This window comes from Bubalus kerabau, chromosome 8 (genome assembly GCF_029407905.1).
Source record: "Bubalus kerabau isolate K-KA32 ecotype Philippines breed swamp buffalo chromosome 8, PCC_UOA_SB_1v2, whole genome shotgun sequence".
Classification (NCBI taxonomy): Eukaryota; Metazoa; Chordata; class Mammalia; order Artiodactyla; family Bovidae; genus Bubalus; species Bubalus kerabau.
In genome coordinates, this window is record NC_073631.1 from 59,764,024 (window position 1) to 59,786,780 (window position 22,757).

At 38.0% G+C, this 22,757-nt stretch overlaps 1 protein-coding gene across 2 annotated transcripts in view; it reads left to right on the forward strand.

Annotated features, from left to right (window-relative positions):
- Positions 1-22,757, forward strand: part of DOCK4 (dedicator of cytokinesis 4) — a 474,953-nt gene that overhangs the window by 400,868 nt on the left and 51,328 nt on the right. For both annotated transcript variants that reach the window (XR_008717856.1, XM_055590348.1), the window contains exons 31-35: positions 903-1,051; positions 2,761-2,846; positions 8,063-8,158; positions 9,009-9,069; positions 13,312-13,405. Coding sequence is in view for 1 of the 2 variants with exons in the window: in XM_055590348.1 (XP_055446323.1) it covers positions 903-1,051; positions 2,761-2,846; positions 8,063-8,158; positions 9,009-9,069; positions 13,312-13,405 (486 nt within the window). In the remaining variant the exon portion in view is untranslated. The remainder of the gene's footprint in view (positions 1-902; positions 1,052-2,760; positions 2,847-8,062; positions 8,159-9,008; positions 9,070-13,311; positions 13,406-22,757) is intronic.

Below are 22,757 nucleotides of genomic sequence, written 5' to 3' on the forward strand. Positions count from 1 at the left end.
CACAGTATACTCTTCAGGACTTGCTAAATACCATTTTGAATTCACTATTATTACACTGTAGTCTTTTCAGAAAATTGTTCTGTTTGTTGTTGTTTGGGCCAATGTTTATATTTTACTTAGGCTGTTATGTTTATTATGTAAAGAAGGAAGACAAATTACATAATGAAGATAGGAACCACCTTTTTCATATATAAAAGTCACCAGTAATATTATCACCCAGAGATAACCAATGTGCTTACTATTAGGGGATATAACCTTGTAGACTATCATATATATATATATATATATTCTTTTTTTTATTTATTTTTTTTTTTTAATTTTATTTTATTTTTAAACTTTACACCTTTGCATACTGTGTGGTACTTTGCTTTTACAATTAATTATATTGAAAAACTTCATCTGTGTTTTTCTTCAACCTCATTTTTAATAACTGCATAAGAATTTTAATGTGTGAATGTGCAGTAGTATACACAACCAATTCCTGATGATTTATATAATATTTAATTGTATCTTACGGCTTTTTGTAAACTGTGAAAAGGTAAATCCCTAGGTTTGTTTTTTTTTTAATTAAAAATGATGCAGAAATACTAACACATGGAAATCTGTTTGTATAGCTGCTTAGAGAAATATTTTCTTGCTTGAGACAACTATAATCGATCGTGTTCTTGTGACACAAGTTTTAAATAAGTTGTATAACAATGATTTTCTGAAATCTTATTAAAACTAAATCTGCTGCTGCTGCTAAGTCACTTCAGTCGTGTCCGACTCTGTGTGACCCCATAGATGGCAGCCCACCAGGCTCCCCCGTCCCTGGGATTCTCCAGGCAAGAACACTGGAGTGGGTTGCCATTTCCTTCTCCAAAACTAAATCTACAGAAAGGTAAATATTTCATTCATTTTAGGAGAGCACAAGCTTCATTTCATTCCTGCCCTGATTGGCCCCTTCCTGGAAGTAACCTTGATACCCCAGCCAGATCTCCGCAATGTCATGATTCCTATTTTCCACGATATGATGGACTGGGAGCAGAGGCGGAGCGGCAATTTTAAACAGGTAGGTGGATGTGCTCTCAGAGCAGTCAGAAGTCTCAGTTCCCTCAGAGGTGAGTGTGGTGTCTCAGAGATGCTCCGAGTTGAGGAATGAGCTCTGAACCAGATTTCAACCTAGGCTGCCTACTTCCAAGCTGAATACATAGCCTCGGACACCATTCTGGGACTGTGTCTCCCTGAATCTCTGAGAAGCCCTGGAAAAAACATTTCATTCCCTTTCAGCTAAAAAAAAAAAAAAAAAAATCCTGTGATTTTCTAGGTCTGTGTTTAAGAGCTAGCAGAAACTTTATTTGCTCCCAGCTGGACACAACACAGAGGAATCAGAAGGTTAATGATTCCTAAAATTGCTGACCTCTCAATTGTCTGCACATTGTATTTGGTGAATGGCTTAGCTTTGAACATTTGATGCACAGTATGTTTTATTGCTCTTTGCTTGAAGTGCTGAGAATTAATTTAAAGAGAAAAGCAGTCAAAATTGTTGTAAAGGAAATTCCAAGAATATGAGCATGAGCCTATCATTTCTCTTTGACACAGGATCTCTTTGACACAGGCTCCAGTTTTGGAAAGACACTTGTTCTTATTCCAAAACCAGATCTCATAGCAGAAATCAACTGCCTTTGCCAGGGCAAGTCACTCCTATTGGAGACAGCAGGCCAGCTATTCACACCATCATGGCACTCACCTGTATGCACTCTGCTGCATTAAGGAAGCTTCTTGCTTCTCCCTATGAGTCCTTCTCAAGTCTTAGAAATGATTGTCAACTGTACGAACAAGCTGGATGCATACACAGAACAAGCATGGCATTTCATCTGTATCAAGACCTTCATTTATTTTCAGGAGTGTCAATACGTGAATGAAAGCCTATTTAAAAATTATATTGGGGAAAACCCACTTCTCTTCCCTTATCTCTTTACCCATTTATTGAAATTTGATTCAAAGGAAATAATTGTGCTCAGTCCTTTGACAAAGTCAGATATCCCTCCATACCCCTAGTTGTTAACTCTCTGGCCTTGCAGAAATTCTTCCTTTTCTGTCCCCTCTGCTGTCTCCAAGAGATGATGGGATATTTATTTCTGCCTTCCTGATACTGAAGTCCTAAAGGATTTATGTTCTTGAAAATATAAATGTTTTGACTACAGTTTTCAGGAAATATGTCCTTTCTGTCTCATGCTGCCGATTGCTGACTTAGAATACCATCTGTACATGGTTAGGACAAATTCTCAACTTCAGCAAAGATTTAGTGCAACCTCAAACTGTTTTGAGAAAGAAAATAGATACAAAACACATCAAAGATTTAACTGAATGTTTGTGGATATAGTAGTTTGCTGATGTTCTTATATGTATGTATGTGTGTGTGTGTGTGTGTGTGTGTGTATCATGATTTGCAAAAAACAAAAAAGACTTGCCAGTTTTTACAGCTCCTAAAAAAAGAATTCAAACATTTAAGCTGGGCTGCAGGCATTTGTGTTTGAATCAACAAATAGAAGTCTTTCGCGGCAGCACACACTACCCCACCGGGAGTTTGAAGTCATGTTCCTGCATCTAAATTGGCCCCCTAGAATTCCAAAAGGGTGTCTTCGGTTAACCACAGCTGATAAATTCACTAAATTTACTGTGGCTTTTTCCCTTGCAGAAATAAATATGTTTCCATGTGCCTAGAAAATCCTTCTCGTGAGAAGGAAAGAAAAGGAGTAACATTTGGGTCTGTTTCAGGTGGAAGCCAAGCTCATTGACAAACTGGACAGCCTGATGTCCGAAGGCAAAGGTGATGAAACCTACCGTGAGCTCTTCAACAGTATGTGAGTAACATGTGTATCTCCAGTTGATTCTTTTTGGGGGATTTGGGTGTCAGTGCTAAGCAGCTGAGAGCTGCAAAGACAGCTTGGGTCTCCCCAGAGTGCTTTGTCTTTGTGGAGTGTGAAATAAAGGATCATTGCTTAACTCTGGTGAATGGATCTTATTATGCTGATGATTAGACATATCTCCTTGTGTTAATCTCTGATTAGGACAGGTTACAAGTGTTACATAACAAATCTGACTCTTTTCATGACTAATTATTTTAAAATTGGGGCTGCAAGATAATTATTTTCAATTGGGTAGATAGTGGGAGAGGAAAACAAAATAGAGGTGTGATTGTTGTGTTTGTGTGCAATGCTTTCCAAGATGTCCTTGGCTGATTCGCTGGTAGGAAAATTAACCTAGTTGGCATCTGTTCTTCAGCGCTTGATTTAATTCAGCAATACTTATTGCTCATTCAGCATTATTAATTGCTTCCTAAATGTTTCTTACTAGAATATCACAGAAGCAAATAATTTCTAGTAGATTCTGTGATTAGGATTTGTAAGGAGGATAAAGAAGTAATGGAGTGTTGTAAGGAGACTTGAGGTTTCCTTACTAAGGTAAGACTGTGATCACTGTCCCAGGATGAAGTGCCTGTACTGAGTAGTCATTCACTGTGTAAAATGGCCACAGACAATACATAAGAAGGTTTCAGTGCTTTAGGATTTTAATTCTAGCACTTGTTTTCTCTACAGCTTTCTAAGGCTCTTAGTCATTGTCTAACCTTTTATACTTATGAAGTGCTTCTTTTTGAAGGAAGAACCAGCTCATTGTGCTTGGGAAATGTTTGCAGGTCTTTCAGAAGTGCAGAAACAATTTAGCAATATATTTTTCTATTACAAAATATGCTTTTCCTTGTATTTACAACCAAGTAAATCTAAAACTAAATACTACTGCTTTAGCACTGATAGCCAGATAGAAAACTCTGTAATTCGTTTATGATCATAAATTTAGAGCAGTAGATATATTAATATATAGGGTTGAAAAGTATTATTAATGGTTGATAGATTTAAACTTGCCTGATTTAAAATCATTCTTGACGCTTTTAAGAAAATTATATTGAAGGGAAAAGCCAAGAAGGAGTATACAGATCTCTTGTGGTGGTGGTACCTGATAAAATATATTCTTTGTACTGAATCCTGAACAATGGCATTTTCTTCTGATACTGTAATTAAACTGGAACTTTTAATAATTATTCATCAAGCCCTCATTCATTCTAGTGTACAAAGCATCTGTCTTTCATGACAGCTGGAGTTTAGCAAGAATTCTGATTAAAACCTCATCCAGTATAATAAATTACTTTTGAAAACCACTCTCAATTCCGTTACTAGTCTTTGGTTTGAACAAAGAACTAAAATGAGAAAGCACTCGGTGAAATGAATCTCTTGAGATTTGTGATTAATTATTTATAATAAATTCACAAGATTAATAAGCACTCACATAGCTCTGTAGTGCCTCTTATCTACTTTAATAAAGGCCTGAGAGCATGCAATTTGGACTGCTTGTGTGTAAATATGGCCTTGAAATAGAAGATGTACCTTGACATTAAAATCAAACCAATAATTAAAATATTAAGCCTCTATAATTAGGACTATTTTAAGGTCCCTGATTCATTCACTGGAGATTTTTATTCTTTTCTTGATTTTTTAGCATATCACTAGAAATCTTACTATAAATGTTTCTCTTTCATACTTTTATGATCAGCATGAGAATAAATAAAATCTAAAGTGATAATTAAATGTCATTACTACCTGGGCTCAGAAAAGAAAGGGAAAATCCAACTATATTTCAGGAAACAATAAAATGCTTTTTTGGCAATAGAAATCACAAAGAATTAGGGTAATCACACTGTGTCATTGCACACATTATGAATTGGGAACACATGCCATTGTGGTACAGATTTTCATTTTCTGTCTGTAATTCATGTCTAAAACTTCTTAAAATTTGTTCAGAAGCTGAAAGTAGCTCACCGCTTCCTGAAAATGCGGTATATGCTTGCCAAAATAGCCTCCTTAGAATGAAACTGTAAATTTATATAGTACAGTCCTTCCTAAGAACTCATCTTTCCCTGACCCTCATGTTATCCTCATTTTCCCATACTACATCTTTTTGAAATAAATGAGAGTCAGGATTTATTGGTTTTGATAATGCTGAAATTGTGGATCATTGTTGCCCATGAGATATGCAGAATAAGGCATCAGAATGAAGTTCTGCTTCCCAGCATCCACTTCATTGACTCATTCAGCCTCATTTATTGAGCATCTCCCTGTGCTTGGTGGTCTTCTGAGGCTGAGGGTGCATCAGTGACTGTGCTGTTGGAGCACACAGTGAGAGCACCGACAGCCTCGGGACTTATAAAGGGGATTTCCCGAAGATGTACCCTCCACCTCAGTCCTCCACTGTGCTTTATTGTATGTTGCTCTGAATAATTCAGTAAGGCTCCAAATCATTTCATAGAGCTTTGTATACACACACACACACACACACACATATTTGAAGTGAAGAAGTGAAGTGAAAGTTGCTCAGTCGTGTCCGACTCTTTGCGACCCCGTAGACTGTAGCCCGCCAGGCTCCTCTGTCCTTGGCATTCTCCACGCAAGAATACTGGAGTAGGTTGCCATTCTCTTCTCCAGGGGATCTTCCTGACCCAGGGATCAAACCCAGGTCTCCTACATTGCAGGCAGATGCTTTACCATCTGAGCTACCTATGTATATAAAGCATTGGCCTCCACACAATCCTATTACGAGACAGAGAAATGTAGACTGAGGGTCAAATTCTGTACCCTTCATTCTGTCAGAGGGGAAAAGCCTAATGAGCAAGTATATAGTCCTGCAGGATGTTATTTATGTTGCTTCTCATTGTCATGGAGTCCAATTGCCTATCATTAGCAATAAAAAGTCACCTTGGAGCCAGGAAGCGAGTAGTGGGGAGATAAATTAGGAGTTTGGGATTAACATAGACGAACTTCTATATATAAACAGCAAGGACCTATTGTATAGCACAGAGAGCTATATTCAATATCTTGTAATAATCTATAATAGAAAAGAAAAAAAGGGAGATATATATGTATATATACGTATCTGAATCATTTTTCTGTACCCTTGAAACTAACAACATTGTAAATTAACTGTACTTCAGTTTTTTTAAATGGTTTAAAAAAGTTATAAAGAAATGATGCATCATTTATGCTCTTGTGACATGTATGTAAAGTTAGTGCATTAGTTTATGTAGCAACCATTCATCATCTTCTTGCCTAAAAAAAGAAAAGTAGAAAACTTTCACTGTTACTAGATGAGTTCCCTGTGTACTCAGCATGGACACACTGGCATGATTATAGACCAAATTATAGACCAGTGTCACCCATGTTATCTAGACTCTTCTTGCCTGATAGCCTCTCCTTGTCCAGGTGTATCAAGTAAGCTTGGAGGGCCAGCTTCCCCACAAAAGGAATAATCCTGGGCAAGAAAGCAGATGAATTGGGTTCTAGGCTTGGTCCTGATAATTTGAGTCTCAGGTTAGTCAAGGCAGCAGGCTCTGCAGAGCTGTGCTTCTTTTCACAAGAGGATTCTGTAGCTCTGATTTCTGACTGCATCCAGAGGCTATGCAAGTTAGTGAAGCTCATGCCTATAAAAGAAGTCTCCCATTTATTTTTAGAATTATTACTTAACTTGAGTTCTGTGTTTTTCAGCCTCTAAAGTATATGAGGTGTGGGCTGTCACTTGGGAAGATTTCTCCATCATCCTGCCTTGCTTTGGCAGGCAGAGTTTCATTTGCGTACTTGGTTCAATACCAATTTGGCATTTAAGCTTGAAACAGGTGCTTTTCAGAGGTTTTTTTTTTTTTTTTTTTTTTTAAGAAAACGCATTTAGAACAAAGTAGGGGACTTTTCCCTGGGGGATTAGTCAGGGCAGGCTCCATCCCTTCCTGTGTTCCCTCTCCCTTCCTCTCCCTCCTTAGTTTAGGAAGCAGTTCAGAATAAGCCAGAAAAACAAATGATCAGGGATGCCTAGGCACCAGATGAGGAGCCAAGACAGAAGACTGGGCATTGGAATGGCAATGGCAAAAAGAAGGTGGGGGGAGCAGGAAGGACAATTGAGAGAGAACATACCCAAAGACCAAAAAAAAAAAAGAAAACTTTGACAAATTATCTTCTTTTCCTACTAAGCACAGTACAGGCTAGTCTGAGATGGTACTTGTGAAAAAAAAAATGTCTTCTCTCTCTGTTATTCGTGAAACTAGGATAAGAGGGAAACAAGATTTTAGAAATAATCATCATTAGGAGGACAGAGTAGCCTCATGTTGTTATGCCTATGTTCTTTCTTTTTTTCTTTTGGGGAAAGTTCAATCTTAAAGGGCTTTTGCCAAGTATATGGTTAATTTGCCTAGAGGTGGGAGTGAAAGTAAAAAGAGATCCTAATGATTATGATTGTTATTGTTTTGTGTTGACATAGCAGTGCCTCTGCTCCAAGGTGCTTAAGATTAGGGGGAAAATGTAGGAGGAGAGATGTGGTTCGGTACTTGTCATCAATCTGCTGTAACAACCACATAGAAAATCCTCGGTGATTAATGACAAAATGAATGAAACTGTTGAGTGAGTGCACAGATAGTACAATATGTATTGAGTGGGCAAATGTTAAGTGAAAGGAAAAAAACGCAAAACGTCATACCGTCTGTACAAGGATTTTCCTGTAGCAGTTGCATTGCAGTAAAATTGCTTGGATGAAGATGCATTCCACCGAGAGGTAGGAAAACATTTTTGTGTGACTAAAGCAAGATCTTACTTAAAAGTAAACTTTGAGGCACTCCTGTTTTTGCTTTTCTCAGTGTTGTTTGTTGTGGGGAGGCACAAGCCTCTAATATTAGTGGAAGAGAGAAGCTAAGAAACAATGTCTTTGAGCTGTGAGGGGCTTGCATATTTTGAAAGTATGATTTATATGCATGTGTTCGTATTTGATGACTTGGATAATCTGAAAATCAATTTGCTTTGTCAATGCTTCCTGGATTAGAATTCCACTCTTTGGTCCCTATCCTAGGTAAGACATTGTTTGCATTGTGCTACTTGTGAGATGTTGCGGTGGTTGCTAAGGCATTTAAGGTACTGATGAAAGTAAAATGGTTGTCATGGTGACTGATAAAAATAAATGTTGAAAATGCCCTGGATTCTTTCTTTTCCAGTCTACTAAAGAAAATTGAGCGGGAAACATGGAGAGAAAGTGGCGTTTCCTTAATCGCCACTGTAACTCGGCTGATGGAGAGGTTGTTAGATTACAGGTAAGCCCCTGTTTCTCAGATACACTGCGCTCCAGTTAGGAAGTCGAAGAGTCAGAATACAGTTGCACTTGAGTTAATCACTCAAAGAACTGATAATCAGACCATGGAACCTTGTGCAGTAAAATAGCAGACTTTTAACTAGCTAGCTCAGTTTCTTCTTTGTTTGTTTTTCCCTTTTTAATGTTTTGTTCTGGGTTCTTCAGCAGTTCTTTTAAAGTTTTAGTAAATTGAAAGAGTCCTGTTATTAAAGAAATCTTTTGTTGCTGTTTTTGAAACTCACCCATTAGAACCAATAGACCCATTCATTTTAGTGTAACGGTGGTGTAACAGAATTGTATAACCATGCTGATTTATTATAGAAGGAGAGAGGGAATGAAACTCACACCGTTACCTTTCAGAGACATGATTTTTTGATTTTGAAGTGATCTAAACTGTTGAAGCAGGTCGTCCCACTTAAATGCATGGTATTTTAAGAAAAAAAGCCTCACTGTTACTGCTGATGGCCAGGCTTACCGGCTCCTTTTCAGCCCAGTAAAAGGTGTGTTATGACACACATTTTACTGTTACTTTTACTGTTTACTTTTACACCATAACTCCTCTTCCTTAGCCCCTCTCTATTGAGAGAGGGCACAGCCCACCTGGAAGTGAAATCTACAGCCACGTTGGTGCTCAGGGAGGGTCTGACCAGCCCTCTCAACCCAAGCCTCTTGGGGCTCTGGCCTCCTTGATCCAAAGCAACTTGCAAATAGCCTCTAGTCTCTGACAGTTTCTTTCTTTCCCCTAAAAGAACAAACTGTGTTTGCCCTTAGGAAGGAAGTTCTGAATTCTGACTCTTTCTTCTTGTTTTTAGGGACTGCATGAAAATGGGCGAGGTAGATGGCAAAAAGATTGGCTGCACCGTGAGCCTCCTGGTTAGTCAATGATTTCCCTTTTCCTCCTTGCATTCTAATGTTTGCTTTTTCTTAGAAATACTGTATTTTGTTTGTTTTTCCACTGCAGTGTGTCTGAATGTTTCTTAGAAGAGTTTAGAAGTGTTCTTTGCTTTAGTTTGAATTAAATGCTAGAGAATTCTCAGCTCCCGAGTGTTGCAGAAAGTACCCACTGTAAGATCCCACAGTGATGCCAGCTTCTCCCTGTTGTATTGTTTTTCTGCCCTGGAGTCCTTTGTTGCTCTCCTAGGAAAAAAAGATGATGTCCCTGGAAAAAGGTCTTTTCAATTCTGTGTAAACAGTTCCTTTCTACCCTGCTTATATTTATTCTAGATTTTAATAAACATCAATGTTCCTTTCTGAACAAATGACAGTTTCCTGTTTAACGCACATATTTTCACTCTATAGCTTCTTTGCAAATTAAAGCCATCTGTGGTTAAGGTTTGGACTATAACTGGGATAACCATATAGTTTCTCATCCAAACAAGAAATTTTGGAAAACAAAAATCAATATCGTAAGGATAATAGGCTATAGCAGAACAGTTCTGGGAACACAAAGTTTACCCTGAAAGTTCTCATAACTAATTATCAAATAGAATGGTATTCTCACTACAGAGCAAAAGAAGGACTATACGTTTACATTCCTTTTTCAAATTTTGGTGTAGGATAAATTGATGCTTTTAATAATTTACATTGATCACATTTAAAATACAATACTCTGTGACTGCTTCTGGTTCTAAATTTGTGTATATCATGGTTCCTTTTTCTTATTTTGCAGAATAGATACACCTCATCATCTATCCTAAGTATTTGCACAATCAATTCTAATTCTTACTCTGATCCACGAGTCTCTTACATCCATGCCTTTTTGTTCTCTATTTGCCTGCACCTTAAAATTTTGTTTTTTCCCCAACCTGATTCTGTCTTGTCTTAGCTCATTGATTACAGATTTGTTTTGTTTGTTTTGTTTATTCCCCCTTACAGTCCCTCTTCAGAGCTCAGAATTTTTACTTTCTTAGGACTATCTTTTTCCTTAATTTCTTTTCTCGCTATACTGTTCATCTCTGAGTATATGACTTTATCCTTTTTTTTTAACCACACCCACCACTTCCTTCTCATTTTTGCATTTAATTGTTACATCCCACCTCTGATACCAGTTGCTAAAAATAGTGAGACCTGAGCATCTTTTGTCAGGCCACCTCTTGTTATGCAGTTTCTCCATAATTTTTATCATCAGATCCACTAGTAACCTGCAGGCTATCAGGCCAAGCTAGTTTCTTCCATAATTTTTTATGCAGTATCTTCCATAATTTTTTTTATGCAGTTTCTTCCATAATTTTTATCATCAGACCCAATAGTAACCTGCAGGCCGTCAGGCCAAGCTCATGGGGTCAGCCCATTACCTCTCCCCTTAGCACTTAATGTCTAACCTTGAGCACAGTCATTCCCACTTCTAAATTTCCTTTCTGTGCTTTCCCCACTGTTTGCCAGCCTTTGGCCATGGTCAAGGTCCTCAGCCTGATCTCCTTCCATGTCTCTGCTTGTACGTCAATATTTGAGGAAAAAAGCCAAGTGCTGTATAATCTTCAGGTCTTCTCAGTCTGTCTCCTTAATCCTGGCTCTCCCCCAGCGCCAAGCCTGAAATCTCATAAATAACCTCAAAGGAAAGCCTTTACCTTTTCATGAAGGACTCATCTTCCATTGTCTCCATCTGCTTTCACAGCGCCCTCTGTGACCTTGAGAGGTACACTCTTAAATGTAGACTCTGGGTCCATTTCCTCAACTGGTATAAACAGAAGATATCATTTCCTTGGATGAAAGACTGAATACTCTGACCTAAACGTGTTTACTCGAGTTTCCCAGTAGGAATAAGCCAGAGACAATAAAATCAGTGGCCCCCATCAGTGTTCACATGAGACAAAGAATCTAGCTTGTTAGTTTTGCACTGATCAAGAATAGTCCTTATGGGAAATGCTAACACTTTGAACACTGTTTTAATTTCAACTAGCACAGGAATACTTATTATTAAAGGACCGAATATATAACTCTGAAGCTGATCTTTTTAGCTTATACTCCATATGGAAAGTTTTTTGATGTTTTCTAGCTGCAATATGCTTCTCTTTAATCACTCACTTCCTCCTGGAGATTTTTCTTAACTCTTTGGAAAGATCAATTCCAGATTGTCTTCAGGGGAACTCTGACTTTCTCTACAAGCTCTGAGTTAAACGGTACTATTAGACTGGTAAAAATGTGTAATCTTTGACATGACTAAAACTAGGAAATCAATTATTGTTTTGTTCTCTCTGTCACTAGTTTTGCCAGACATACATGAAAGCGACTCATCTGCTGACTGAGAGATTTTTCTTTCTTTCTTCTTTTTTTTTAAAGACCTATTATTTATTTACAGAATGATCACTTATTTTGTTCCCAAAGAAATTTGCTTCTTACCAGAAAGCTATTGGAAAAAAAACATTGCTTAATAATGTAAAGGTCTGCTATTGAGTGGTTAGATTTATGTTTATGGTACAATAATTCTTGATGATTAAAATTATTTTGATTATAATAAGAGAGATGTGAAGAGCATTGTTTACTAGCTTTTTAAAGAATGCTAAGATCTACAGGACACTGTAGCCTACCAACTCCTCTGTCCATGGGATTCTCCAGGCAAGAATACTGGAGTAGGGTGCTGTGCCCTCTTCTTGGAGATCTTTCCAACCCAAGAACTGAACCCAGGTCTATTATGTCTCCTGCATTGGCAGGTGGGTTCTTTACCATTAGTGCCACCTGGGAAGCCACTCAAGATTAGTGCCACCCAAGGTATATAGGACACAAGAGGAAAGGGGAAGGATAATGGTATAAACTGGAAGAAATATCTTTTTATAATGCGTTCAACTACATGTCAGCTTCTTGAAGTTAGATGAGTCCTCATATGGAAGAATGGATACCTATTAGATAGTGGCCACAAAGTACATTGACAGGAGGCCCTCAGGCTTCATGCCCAAGTACAGTTAAGCAGCCACACTGGCTAGTTTGGTCCGTAACCAAAGCCCTCTCTAGCTAATCAACTTTAAAAATGTTTAAAATTCCTGGACTTTCACCCTAGAAAAACCTGTTACTCCTTCAAGTCAACAGATTTGTCTCCCCATCACTATTCATTTTTCATTCTACACACCAAGTAGCATCTGTCAAAATAATAGCGATAGTAATGATAGTAGTTCAGATGGCTGGAAGCAGAGATTTCATAATATCTGCAGTGATCTGCTCGCTCAAAGAGCCTTATACAGAGCCTCACAGCATCACGCTTTTGCTGGATTCCAACTTCTTACACTTTTACTCCTATGTTTACTAAGTTCAGTGAGGACTAACATACTTTCTAATATGATAAAGAAATAGATGTGGAGGCCTGTAAAGTAAACATTTAAAATGACAACATAATGTGTTCAGTTAAGTCAAAGTTGAGTTTTTGATGATGAATGTTAAAACATTTTAGAGAAGTTTAAATAAGATCCAGATACTTTGTTTTCATAAACCAAATATTTTCAGTAAGCATACCCTTGTAACAATAATTTGAAATAAAATCTCTTACAAATCCCTTTATGTTGTAGTCATAAACTGGAAACCTTTAATTCACCATAAAATAATTTTAAGATGAAAGAAACTATCCTTTGACTATCGGTGATCAAATGTAATAAATAGGTTAATATCTTACATCTTTTTAATATTTTAGTTGAATTTTTAGACTAGTTCATTGGCAGTTAAACTTAACCAAAAAACAATAGACAGTAGCAAAAGAAATGTGAATCAGTGGTAATAACATCGCCCCAGGAGTTACCAGCCTATCTAGTTGTTGATAGGTAATTTTTAATACAGACAGTGTTGAATTAAAGATATATAACTGTGTTTTGCACTTGACTGGCAGTCCAAAGGTTGAGACTGCCCTAACAATGCAGGGTGTGTGGGTTCTATCCTTAGTCAGGGGACTAAGATTCCACATGCCATGCGGCACAGCCAAAATAAAAGGAAAGAAATGTAAAAAAAAAAAAAAAAATATATATATATATATATAACTGTGTCCCTTACTTAATTTTGTAAGACATTTATATAGAAAAATTTGTCTATTTTCTTGGTTCAAGACATGAAAGTTCAAGCAGAGTAAAGGGTACATACTTGCCAACCTAACCGTTGAGAAATTATCCATAGTTGTACTCTTTTTTTTTCTCTTAGAACTTCTATAAGACTGAACTGAACAAGGAAGAGATGTATATACGCTACATCCACAAACTCTATGATCTGCACGTCAAAGCACAGAATTTCACAGGTAATTTTGTCTTTTGACTTGGGTTGGGGGAAGTGGGCTGGTCACTGTTATATTAAACATAATAATTCCTCTGTCTTTTAAACTACAGCCAAAGACTCAACCATTTCTCCTTTTAAAATTGGAATTTAGAACTGGAATATATATGTTGTTTTTTCTTTACTATATCTCGGCATAGTTTTTTAGGGGTTGGTTTTGGGCTTGGTTTTTGAGTGGTTTATAAAATACACAACTAGCTTTTCACAGTCTATTTAGAGTTAGTATTTCACCACTTCAAGTTAAATATAGGAACTTTACAACCTCCCCACTGTACATTGTAATAGTCATAAGCATATATGTATGTACATTGAAAAATTCCATCAGGTAATGTCATAATTTTTAAGTCATACCTATTTTAAAGAATTTAAGAGGATAAAAATTATCTATTATATTTACTCAGATATTTACCATTCCTGTTGCTCTTTGTTCACTCATGAAATTCTCAGTTTTCCTCTGTTAACATTTTCATTCAACCTCCAGAACTTGTTACAGTATTTCTTTTAGAACAGATCTAGTAGTGAAGAACTCTTAGTTGTCCTTCATCTTTATTTTACCTTCATCCCTGAAGGAAATGTTTGCTGGATACAGTTGGACAGTGTCTTTGTATCAGTACTTTAAAACTTTATTTTCTTCTGGCCTCCATTGTTTTTGGTGAGAGCTGTAGTCATTTCAATTGTTCCCTGGAGGTAATGTGTAATTTTCTCTGGTTGCCTTTAAGACTCTGTCTTTGGTTTTCAGCACTTCAATTATGGTATATATATTGGCATGGTGTTTTTTTTAAATCTATCCTGGTTGGGTTTGCTGAGCCTCTTGGATCTCTCAACATTTCTTTCACCAAATTTGGGAAACTTTCAGGCATTATTTCTTCAAATATATTTTCTGCACTGATTCTCTGTTTTGGGACTCCAGTTTTATGGATGTTAGACCATTTGGTATTGTTCTATAATTTCCTGGGGTGCTGTTTTGGGGTTTTTTGTTTCAATTTTTTTATTCTTTCTGTTTTTCAGATTGGATAATTTCCATTTATCTATTTTCAAGTCCATTGGCTCTTCTTTATCATTTCCATTCAACTACTGAGGTCTTCCAGTGAAGTTTTAATTTTTTTACTTTTTTATTATTTGTCTAAGTTTATTTAGCTATTTTTAATAGCTTCAGTGGTTTTGCAAAAATTTGTATTTTCTCATTTCACGAGTGTTCACTTTTACTTCAAGTAACACGGTTATAATAGCTGTTTCATAGTATTTGCCTATAATTTCAAAAACTGAATCATCTTAGAGTTGGCATCTGTTAATTGCTTTTTCCCTTTGAGATTTATTTAGTGTTCCTGGTTCTCTGAATGTCAAGTAATTTTGGATTGTATCCCAGACATTTTAAATATTGTGAGATTCTGGGTTTTCTTAAAATATTCAAAAAATCAATCCAGCTAAGTTCAGACCTAAAGTCCTGAGTTACCTTTTGAAGGTCAGTTTAGTTTTCAAAGCCTTTGCTACACTTTTGTGGTCTTTCCTGCTTGTGTGCCACCTGGGGAGAGCCTGGGACATGGGCAGTTATCTCTACCATAGTTCATTTATCAGAATCTTTGTTAGGTTGATTCTGATTCATTCTATACATGTACAGCTTAAGGGTGAGCCCAGGAAGACATACACATAATTTAAAAATTCCTTTCTCCATCTCCTTGTTCTCTCTGATCTTTCTCACTCTTACCATCTCCCAAGGGCTCCTTTTCCTGAGACTCTTGCTTAATCAGAGCCCGAGTACTCAGAGCCAAGACTTGATCCTCCATACTATGAGCTACTATGAGTCAGCCTCCCTGGTAGAGGGAAAGCAGTGAAAGAAAAGAGAAAAGAGGAAGCCACTACTGCCCCACCGTGACTGCCCCTGATGCCACAGTGCGGGTTTGCAGCTTTGTTCCTGGGACTCAGAGTGGACCAGAAGAATAGAAAGTACCCATCCCACAGAAGGTGCTTCTCCCAGTTCTCTGACTAAAGGAGCTTTTTCTGTCTGTTTTCCATTTGAAGTTACAGGAAACAGAGAAGGCTAAGCCTGGAGATACAAAAGGCAAAAAAAGTAAAAACAAGGAGCTCACCACTCTGTCATCCTCCTTTAAGTATTGATTTTCCTGTTCTGTCTGCCTTCTCATTTACTTTTCAGAATTCTCCAATAGTTGCTTTATACATTCTGTCTTGGGTTTTTAGGTGAATCAGTGAGAAAAATACAACTAAAATGTGCATACTACATCTTAACCAGAATGAAACCCCTTTAATTGGATCTCGAAATTACAAATCTTAGTCTTTTGGCACACTGTTCTTCCAAGGAACTCCTGAATCTTGGTTCCTCCCCCAGCTTTGAAAGAGTAAAGGAACACTTTCTGAAGTGATGCTCATGTTCCCAGGATTTAAGCATGCCTTTAGCTACGGTTCCACTATATCAGCTAAGAGCACCACTTGTTAAAAGTTCCCAGTTCTTGACTCAGACTGGAGACCTTTATGATACCTTTGATACCTCTCATTCATGAGGTGCTATTGGTTCTGCTTCCTAAAAATGAAAGCCATATCCTCTCTTATTGTTTCCAATTTCACTGCCTCAATCAGGCCTTCATCGTATCTCTCTTGGACTGCTTCTTAACTATCCCGAGTTATTCTCTAGAGCAGGGATCAGTAAACTTCAACCTGCAGCCCTGTCATTTGATTTTTTAAAGAATGTTTTATTGAAACTCCAGCCACACCCACTTAATTACATATTGTATATGGTTGCTATAGCACTCAAATGGCATAGTTGAGTAGTTGCAACAAAGACTGTATGTCCTATAAGCCTAAATTATTGACTGTCTGATCCTTTGAGAAAACTTTGTCACCCCCTTCTCTGGATGTAACTCTGTCAATTCATGACTTCTGCAAAGTAAAGCTCAAAGTCTTTATTCAAGGCCCATCATAATTGAAACAACACCTGTCCATTCAGCCTAATGTATTCTTGTTTACCTCTAATACTGTGTTCCTTCTTCTTATCCTTCAGAGCCAGCTCCTATATCATCTTTTCCATGAAGTCTTTATCTTCCTTCTCTCTCCCTCACCAACTCCATGAGCTCGCACCCCCAGCTTTGGGCTGAATTAATGTTTTCTACTCTTTTCCCATTGCAGTTTTTTCAGATTTCCATTCAAGTACTTATCATATCATTTTATTCATAGTTATATAACAAATGTGTGTGTGTGTGTTGATAAGTAGGGAGGTAGGTAGGTTGAGAGATCTTTAGTTGAAGGTAAATTCCTTGAGGACAGAGATGATATTTTCTCCTTAGTCTTCTCAGTTCTTAGATTAATGCCTAGTGCTGTGAGATTTAAATAAATGCATTACTAAGAATGCATTCAGATTTTAACACCCCAAGAGCAGATTTTTCTCCTTTAATATTGTTAATTCCTTAATCACCAAGGAAGCCCCGGTATCTCTTCACACAGATGTCCTGATAGTTTTGATTAAATAAACTAAGACTTTTTTAGCTGACTCTGTTGTCTAGAAGTTTAAGTAGTCATTTTAAAGTAGTTTGTAGCTAATATTAGGAAAATGGTGAACCTGTTTTTTTTAAATCTGTGAAAACAATCTAGTAGACTTGCTTTATTTTGAAGCCCATTAAAAAAAAAAAAGAAGAAATGAGAGAGGGAAGTGAGGACAAGCTCTTGCAGATATGTAACAGATATATTTTGGTTTTCTGAAACTCCAAATCTGTCACCTTATATTTTGAAAACGTGTAAATCTTTTTTTTTTTTTAATTTATTTACTGAGCTTGGAGTTTTTATATTCCCCAGAGTCATAAGAAATAAGTTCTTTTCCCATATAACTTTTTGCTCATTTCTCCTCTGTCCTCATTTTTGTGGGTCTTGGAGAAAGTGGAATTGATGGAAAAACTTCTGTCTTTACAGGATTTGTTTCTTATGGCTTAATCCTTTCCAGCCCTCTGTGACAATGCCCTCCATTGCACGATTCATCTCCACATTTATCCTGTGTTACTTCTTTCTTCATATTGATACCTTCCCTGTACAATTCTCAAAATGATGGAATGAGATGGCCCATATATTTAATTATGTGATGATGGCCTTTTGTTCAAAATTATAAACACTTTTAAAAACATTGTTTGTAATTTTGGATGTGAGTCATCTTTCTCTTTTTAGTATGCAATGCAGTCTTCTAAAGATACATAGGAATAAACATGCACATATTGTGATAAAACATCTTCGATATGCTGATGTGTTCCAGAAACCTCAGTAGTCTGTTGCTGACACCTCAGAGGCATACGTTTCCTTTAATGAAAATTTTCTGCAGTTTCCTTCACACACACCGTTTACCCTTGATATACATTGTTATCTTCTGGAATCAAATTCTGTTCCAGGTGTAACTTGTTTTCACACCTCCCCACATCACCCTTCGGTCATCTGTCAGCTTGCTCTGCTGGCCTACCAGTTGTTGTTCATTCACTAAGTCATGTCTGACTCTTTGAGACCCCATGGACTGAAGCACGCCAGGCTTCCCTATTTTTCGTTGTCTCCTGGAGTTTGCTCAAAATTCATGTCCATTGAGTTGATGATGCCATCCAACTATCTCATCGTCTGTCCACTGCCTTCTCCTCCTGCCATCAATCTTTCCCAGCATGAGGTTCTTTCCCAGTGAGTCACCTCTTCACATCTGATGGCCAAAGTATTGAAGCTTCAGTTTCAGCATCAGTCCTTCCAGTGAATATTCAGGGTTGATTTCCTTTAAGATTGACTGGTTTGATCTCCTTGCTGTCCAAGGGACTCTCAAGAGTCTTCTCCAGCACCACAGTTTGAAAGCATCGATTCTTTGATACTCAGCCTTCTGTATGGTCCAACTGTCACATCCATACATGACTACTGGAAAAACCATAGCTTTGACTAAATGGACCCTTGTCAGCAAAGTGATGTCTCTGCTTTTTAACACACTGTCTAGGTTTTGGATGTCTTGGATGTCATAGCTTTTCATCCAAGGAGCAAGCATGTTTTAATTTCATGGCTACAGTCTCCATCTGCAGTGGTTTTGGAGCCCAAGAACATAAAATCTGTCACTGTTTCCACTTTTTCCCCATCTCTGTACCATGAAGTGATGGGACCGGATGCTTTGATCTTAGTTATTTGAATGTTGAGTTTTAAGCCAGCCTTTTCCCTCTCCTCTTTCACCTTCATCAACAGGCTCTTTAGTTTCTCTTCGCTTTCTGCCATGCAGAGATCCAGGGAATAGCAAGGAGAGATAAGAAAACCTTCTTAAGTGAATAATGCAAAGAAATAGAGGAAAACAATAGAATGGGAAAGACTAGAGATCTCCTGAAGAAAATTGGAGATACCAAGGGAACATTTCATGCAAAGATGTATACAGTAAATGACAGAAACAGCAAGGACCTAACAGAAGCAGAAGAGATTAGGTGGCAAGAATACACAGAAGAACTGTACAAAAAAGCCCACCAGTGGTTACTTCTTTTCCCGCCCTTCTCAGGGGCAGGTCACCCACACCCGACCTTCCCGCCATCCCTTGGACGTTCCCAGGGCAAACGTTACTTGAACAGCAGTTTACAAGATTAGAAACACTTCATTACTCCCCACTTTTTTCACTTTATTTATTGTGGTAAAATGTACATAACATAAAATTTGCCATCTTACCCATTTTTCAGTGTGCACTTCAGTGGCCATTAAGTGCATCCATGTTGTTGGGCCACCATCCCCACCATCTGTCTCCAGAACCTTCTCATCCACCCAATCTGAAACCCTGTACACATTAAACAGTAACTTCCCATTTTCCCCTCCCCTCATCTCTGGCACCACCACTCGACTTTCTCTCTGTGTAAATTTCACCTTCATTGCCTTTTCGGTCCCTCCCTGTGGGCAGCTGAGATGTGGGAAGGGGTTCCCTCTGGCCTCCCCACTCACTATTCCACCTTTACACTGTGTCATGGTTAGTCTCAAGGATATTTTTTGAAAGCTCAGGGAGATACAAGAAAAATCTGAGAGGCAAAGATGATCATTTTGGAGCTGTGTCATTAAGAGAAAATAGGAATTATTCAGCAGCTAAAGGCTTGAAGGAACAGGCTGTGAAGGACCCCAGGTGTCAGTTGGTGTGATAAGGGAGAGGAATCTTAGTTTGTTCAGGTGACAGGAGCGAGAGTGGACAGAAAAACAAAGATGCCCTTGGGGTTTTCTTAGATGCTTGTCATTATAAGGGTATGTGGGTAATTAAAGATTAGGAAGTGATCTCAGGAGGCCTCAGGGAAAATGAGGACGCTGTTCAGATATAGCACAGCTCTGATGATCTTGTTATCATCATCATCTGTCTAACCCTGTGAAGCAGTCTTCCATGGCAACCCACATCATGGCAGATTTGGCTGCTTCTACATCCACCGATTAATTGACACCCTCCAGCAGACATTCGCTCCGTCCATCTCACCCCAGGAAAGGGCCTGTGTCCATGTAGTGGAAGGCACCTGTGTCCCTGACAGGCAGCCGCCTCTGGATCAGGATGCATCATGTTGCATTCAGCAAAAGTGATGATGGGGTCAAGGGGCTGGAAGCTTTTTAGGGAGACAGTAGCAGGCTCACAGTAGCAGTCTCCGTCTTACCCGTCATAAGTGGGGACATTAGGGAAATGTGAGTGGACGGACCAGATCATGGGCAGCGTTCTGTGTCACTTTAGGAAGTCCAAATTCATTCTATTGTTAATAGTTACTGAGAATCATTGACTAGTTTTAATCATGGGAGCAATGTGATCATTTGCATTAAAGAAAACTTGTGTTAGTAACAGCTTGCACACTGAATGCTGGGGAATAAGAGACTGCTGGTGGGTGATGAAAAGTTTTGCTGCAATCATTGAAGTTACTAGGTTGAGCTCACCAAAGGTAATTAAAGAGGAAAACACAGCCAGAACCTGTGCCTTACAGGACTTCTACACTTAAAAGACAAGAGAATAGTGATGGGGACCCAGGCCTTTCTTATAGTACTGGAACGTAACATGTTACTTAGGAGCCATATGTGTAGTTATCCTTAAAGCAAATAAGTGAAGAAAAAGAATTACCATTTATGGATATTGTATTAAAAGTTACTACTGTGTCTTTTCATGGATTGGAAGAATCAATATAGTGAAAATGAGTGTACTACCCAAAGCAATTTATAGATTCAATGCAATCCCTATCAAGCTACCAACAGTATACTTCACAGAGCTAGAACAAATAATTCCACAATTTGTATGGAAATACAAAAAACCTCGAATAGCCAAAGCGATCTTGAGAAAGAAGAATGGAACTGGAGGAATCAACCTGCCTGACTTCAGGCTCTACTACAAAGCCACAGTCATCAAGACAGTATGGTACTGGCACAAAGACAGAAATATAGATCAATGGAACAAAATAGAAAGCCCAGAGATAAATCCACGCACATATGGACACCTTATCTTTGACAAAGGAGGCAAGAATATACAATGGATTAAAGACAATCTCTTTAACAAGTGGTGCTGGGAAATCTGGTCAACCACTTGTAAAAGAATGAAACTAGAGCACTTTCTAACACCATACACAAAAAGAAACTCAAAATGGATTAAAGATCTAAATGTAAGACCAGAAATTATAAAACTCCTAGAGGAGAACATAGGCAAAACACTCTCCGACATACATCACAGCAGGATCCTCTATGACCCACCTCCCAGAATATTGGAAATAAAAGCAAAAATAAACAAATGGGACCTAATTAAACTTAAAAGCTTCTGCACAACAAAGGAAACTATAAGCAAGGTGAAAAGACAGCCTTCAGAATGGGAGAAAATAATAGCAAATGAAGCAACAGACAAACAACTAATCTCAAAAATATACAAGCAACTCCTACAGCTCAACTCCAGAAAAATAAATGACCCAATCAAAAAATGGGCCAAAGAACTAAATAGACATTTCTCCAAAGAAGACATACAGATGGCTAACAAACACATGAAAAGATGCTCAACATCACTCATTATCAGAGAAATGCAAATCAAAACCACTATGAGGTACGATTTCATGCCAGTCAGAATGGCTGCGATCCAAAAGTCTATAAGCAATAAATGCTGGAGAGGGTGTGGAGAAAAGGGAACCCTCTTACACTGTTGGTGGGAATGCAGACTAGTACAGCCACTATGGAGAACAGTATGGAGATTCCTTAAAAAACTGGAAATAGAACTGCCTTATGATCCAGCAATCCCACTCCTGGGCATACACACTGAGGAAACCAGAATAGAAAGAGACACATGTACCCCAATGTTCATCGCAGCACTGTTTATAATAGCCAGGACATGGAAGCAACCTAGATGTCCATCAGCAGATGAGTGGATAAGAAAGCAGTGGTACATATACACAGTGGAGTATTACTCAGCCATTACAAAGAATACATTTGAATCAGTTCTAATGAGGTGGATGAAACTGGAGCCTATTATACAGAGTGAAGTAAGCCAGAAAGAAAAACACCAATACAGTATACTAACACATATATATGGAATTTAGAAAGATGGTAACAATAACCCTGTGTATGAGACAGCAAAAGAGACACTGATGTATAGAACAGTCTTTTGGACTCTGTGGGAGAGGGAGAGGGTGGGATGATTTGGGAGAATGGCATTGAAATATGTATAATATCATATATGAAACGAGTCACCAGTCCAGGTTTGATGCACGATACTGGATGCTTGGGGCTGGTGCACTGGGATGACCCAGAGGGATGGTATGAGGAGGGAGGAGGGAGGAGGGTTCAGGCTGGGGAACACATGTATACCTGTGGCAGATTCATTTTGATATATGGCAAAACCAATACAATATTGTAAAGTTATATAAAAGAAAATAAATAAAAATAAATAAAATCAGTAGAAAAGAAAAAAAAGAAAAATAAATAAATAAAAGTTACTACTGTGTCTTTTCAGACATGTGTGGAGATGGTAGGTAAATGGATACCTAACATAAGGGTTTTATCATTTTATTCAGTTTAGTAAGTAAGTTGGCTGTTATAGTGTCAGGTGAAAAAAATTATTATAGTCTTTCATCAGGGACAGTGAATTCTGGTTCCCATTCTTGATGTATTTGGCCATATTTATGGTTCAGGAAAAGAAGGGACCTGCAGAATGGCAAGTATCCTATTAAATACATTACCTGTCAACCATGCTTAAGCCTGTGGGTCACCGTTTCTATACACATGTATAGAATGTCATCCCTTTACATGTTTCCCCAGGAAATTCCCCCTCCACCAAACATGTCATGACTTTAGTAACCATCACTGAGGATTTGTGGGGCCAGCCAGAGGGGGTGTCAGAG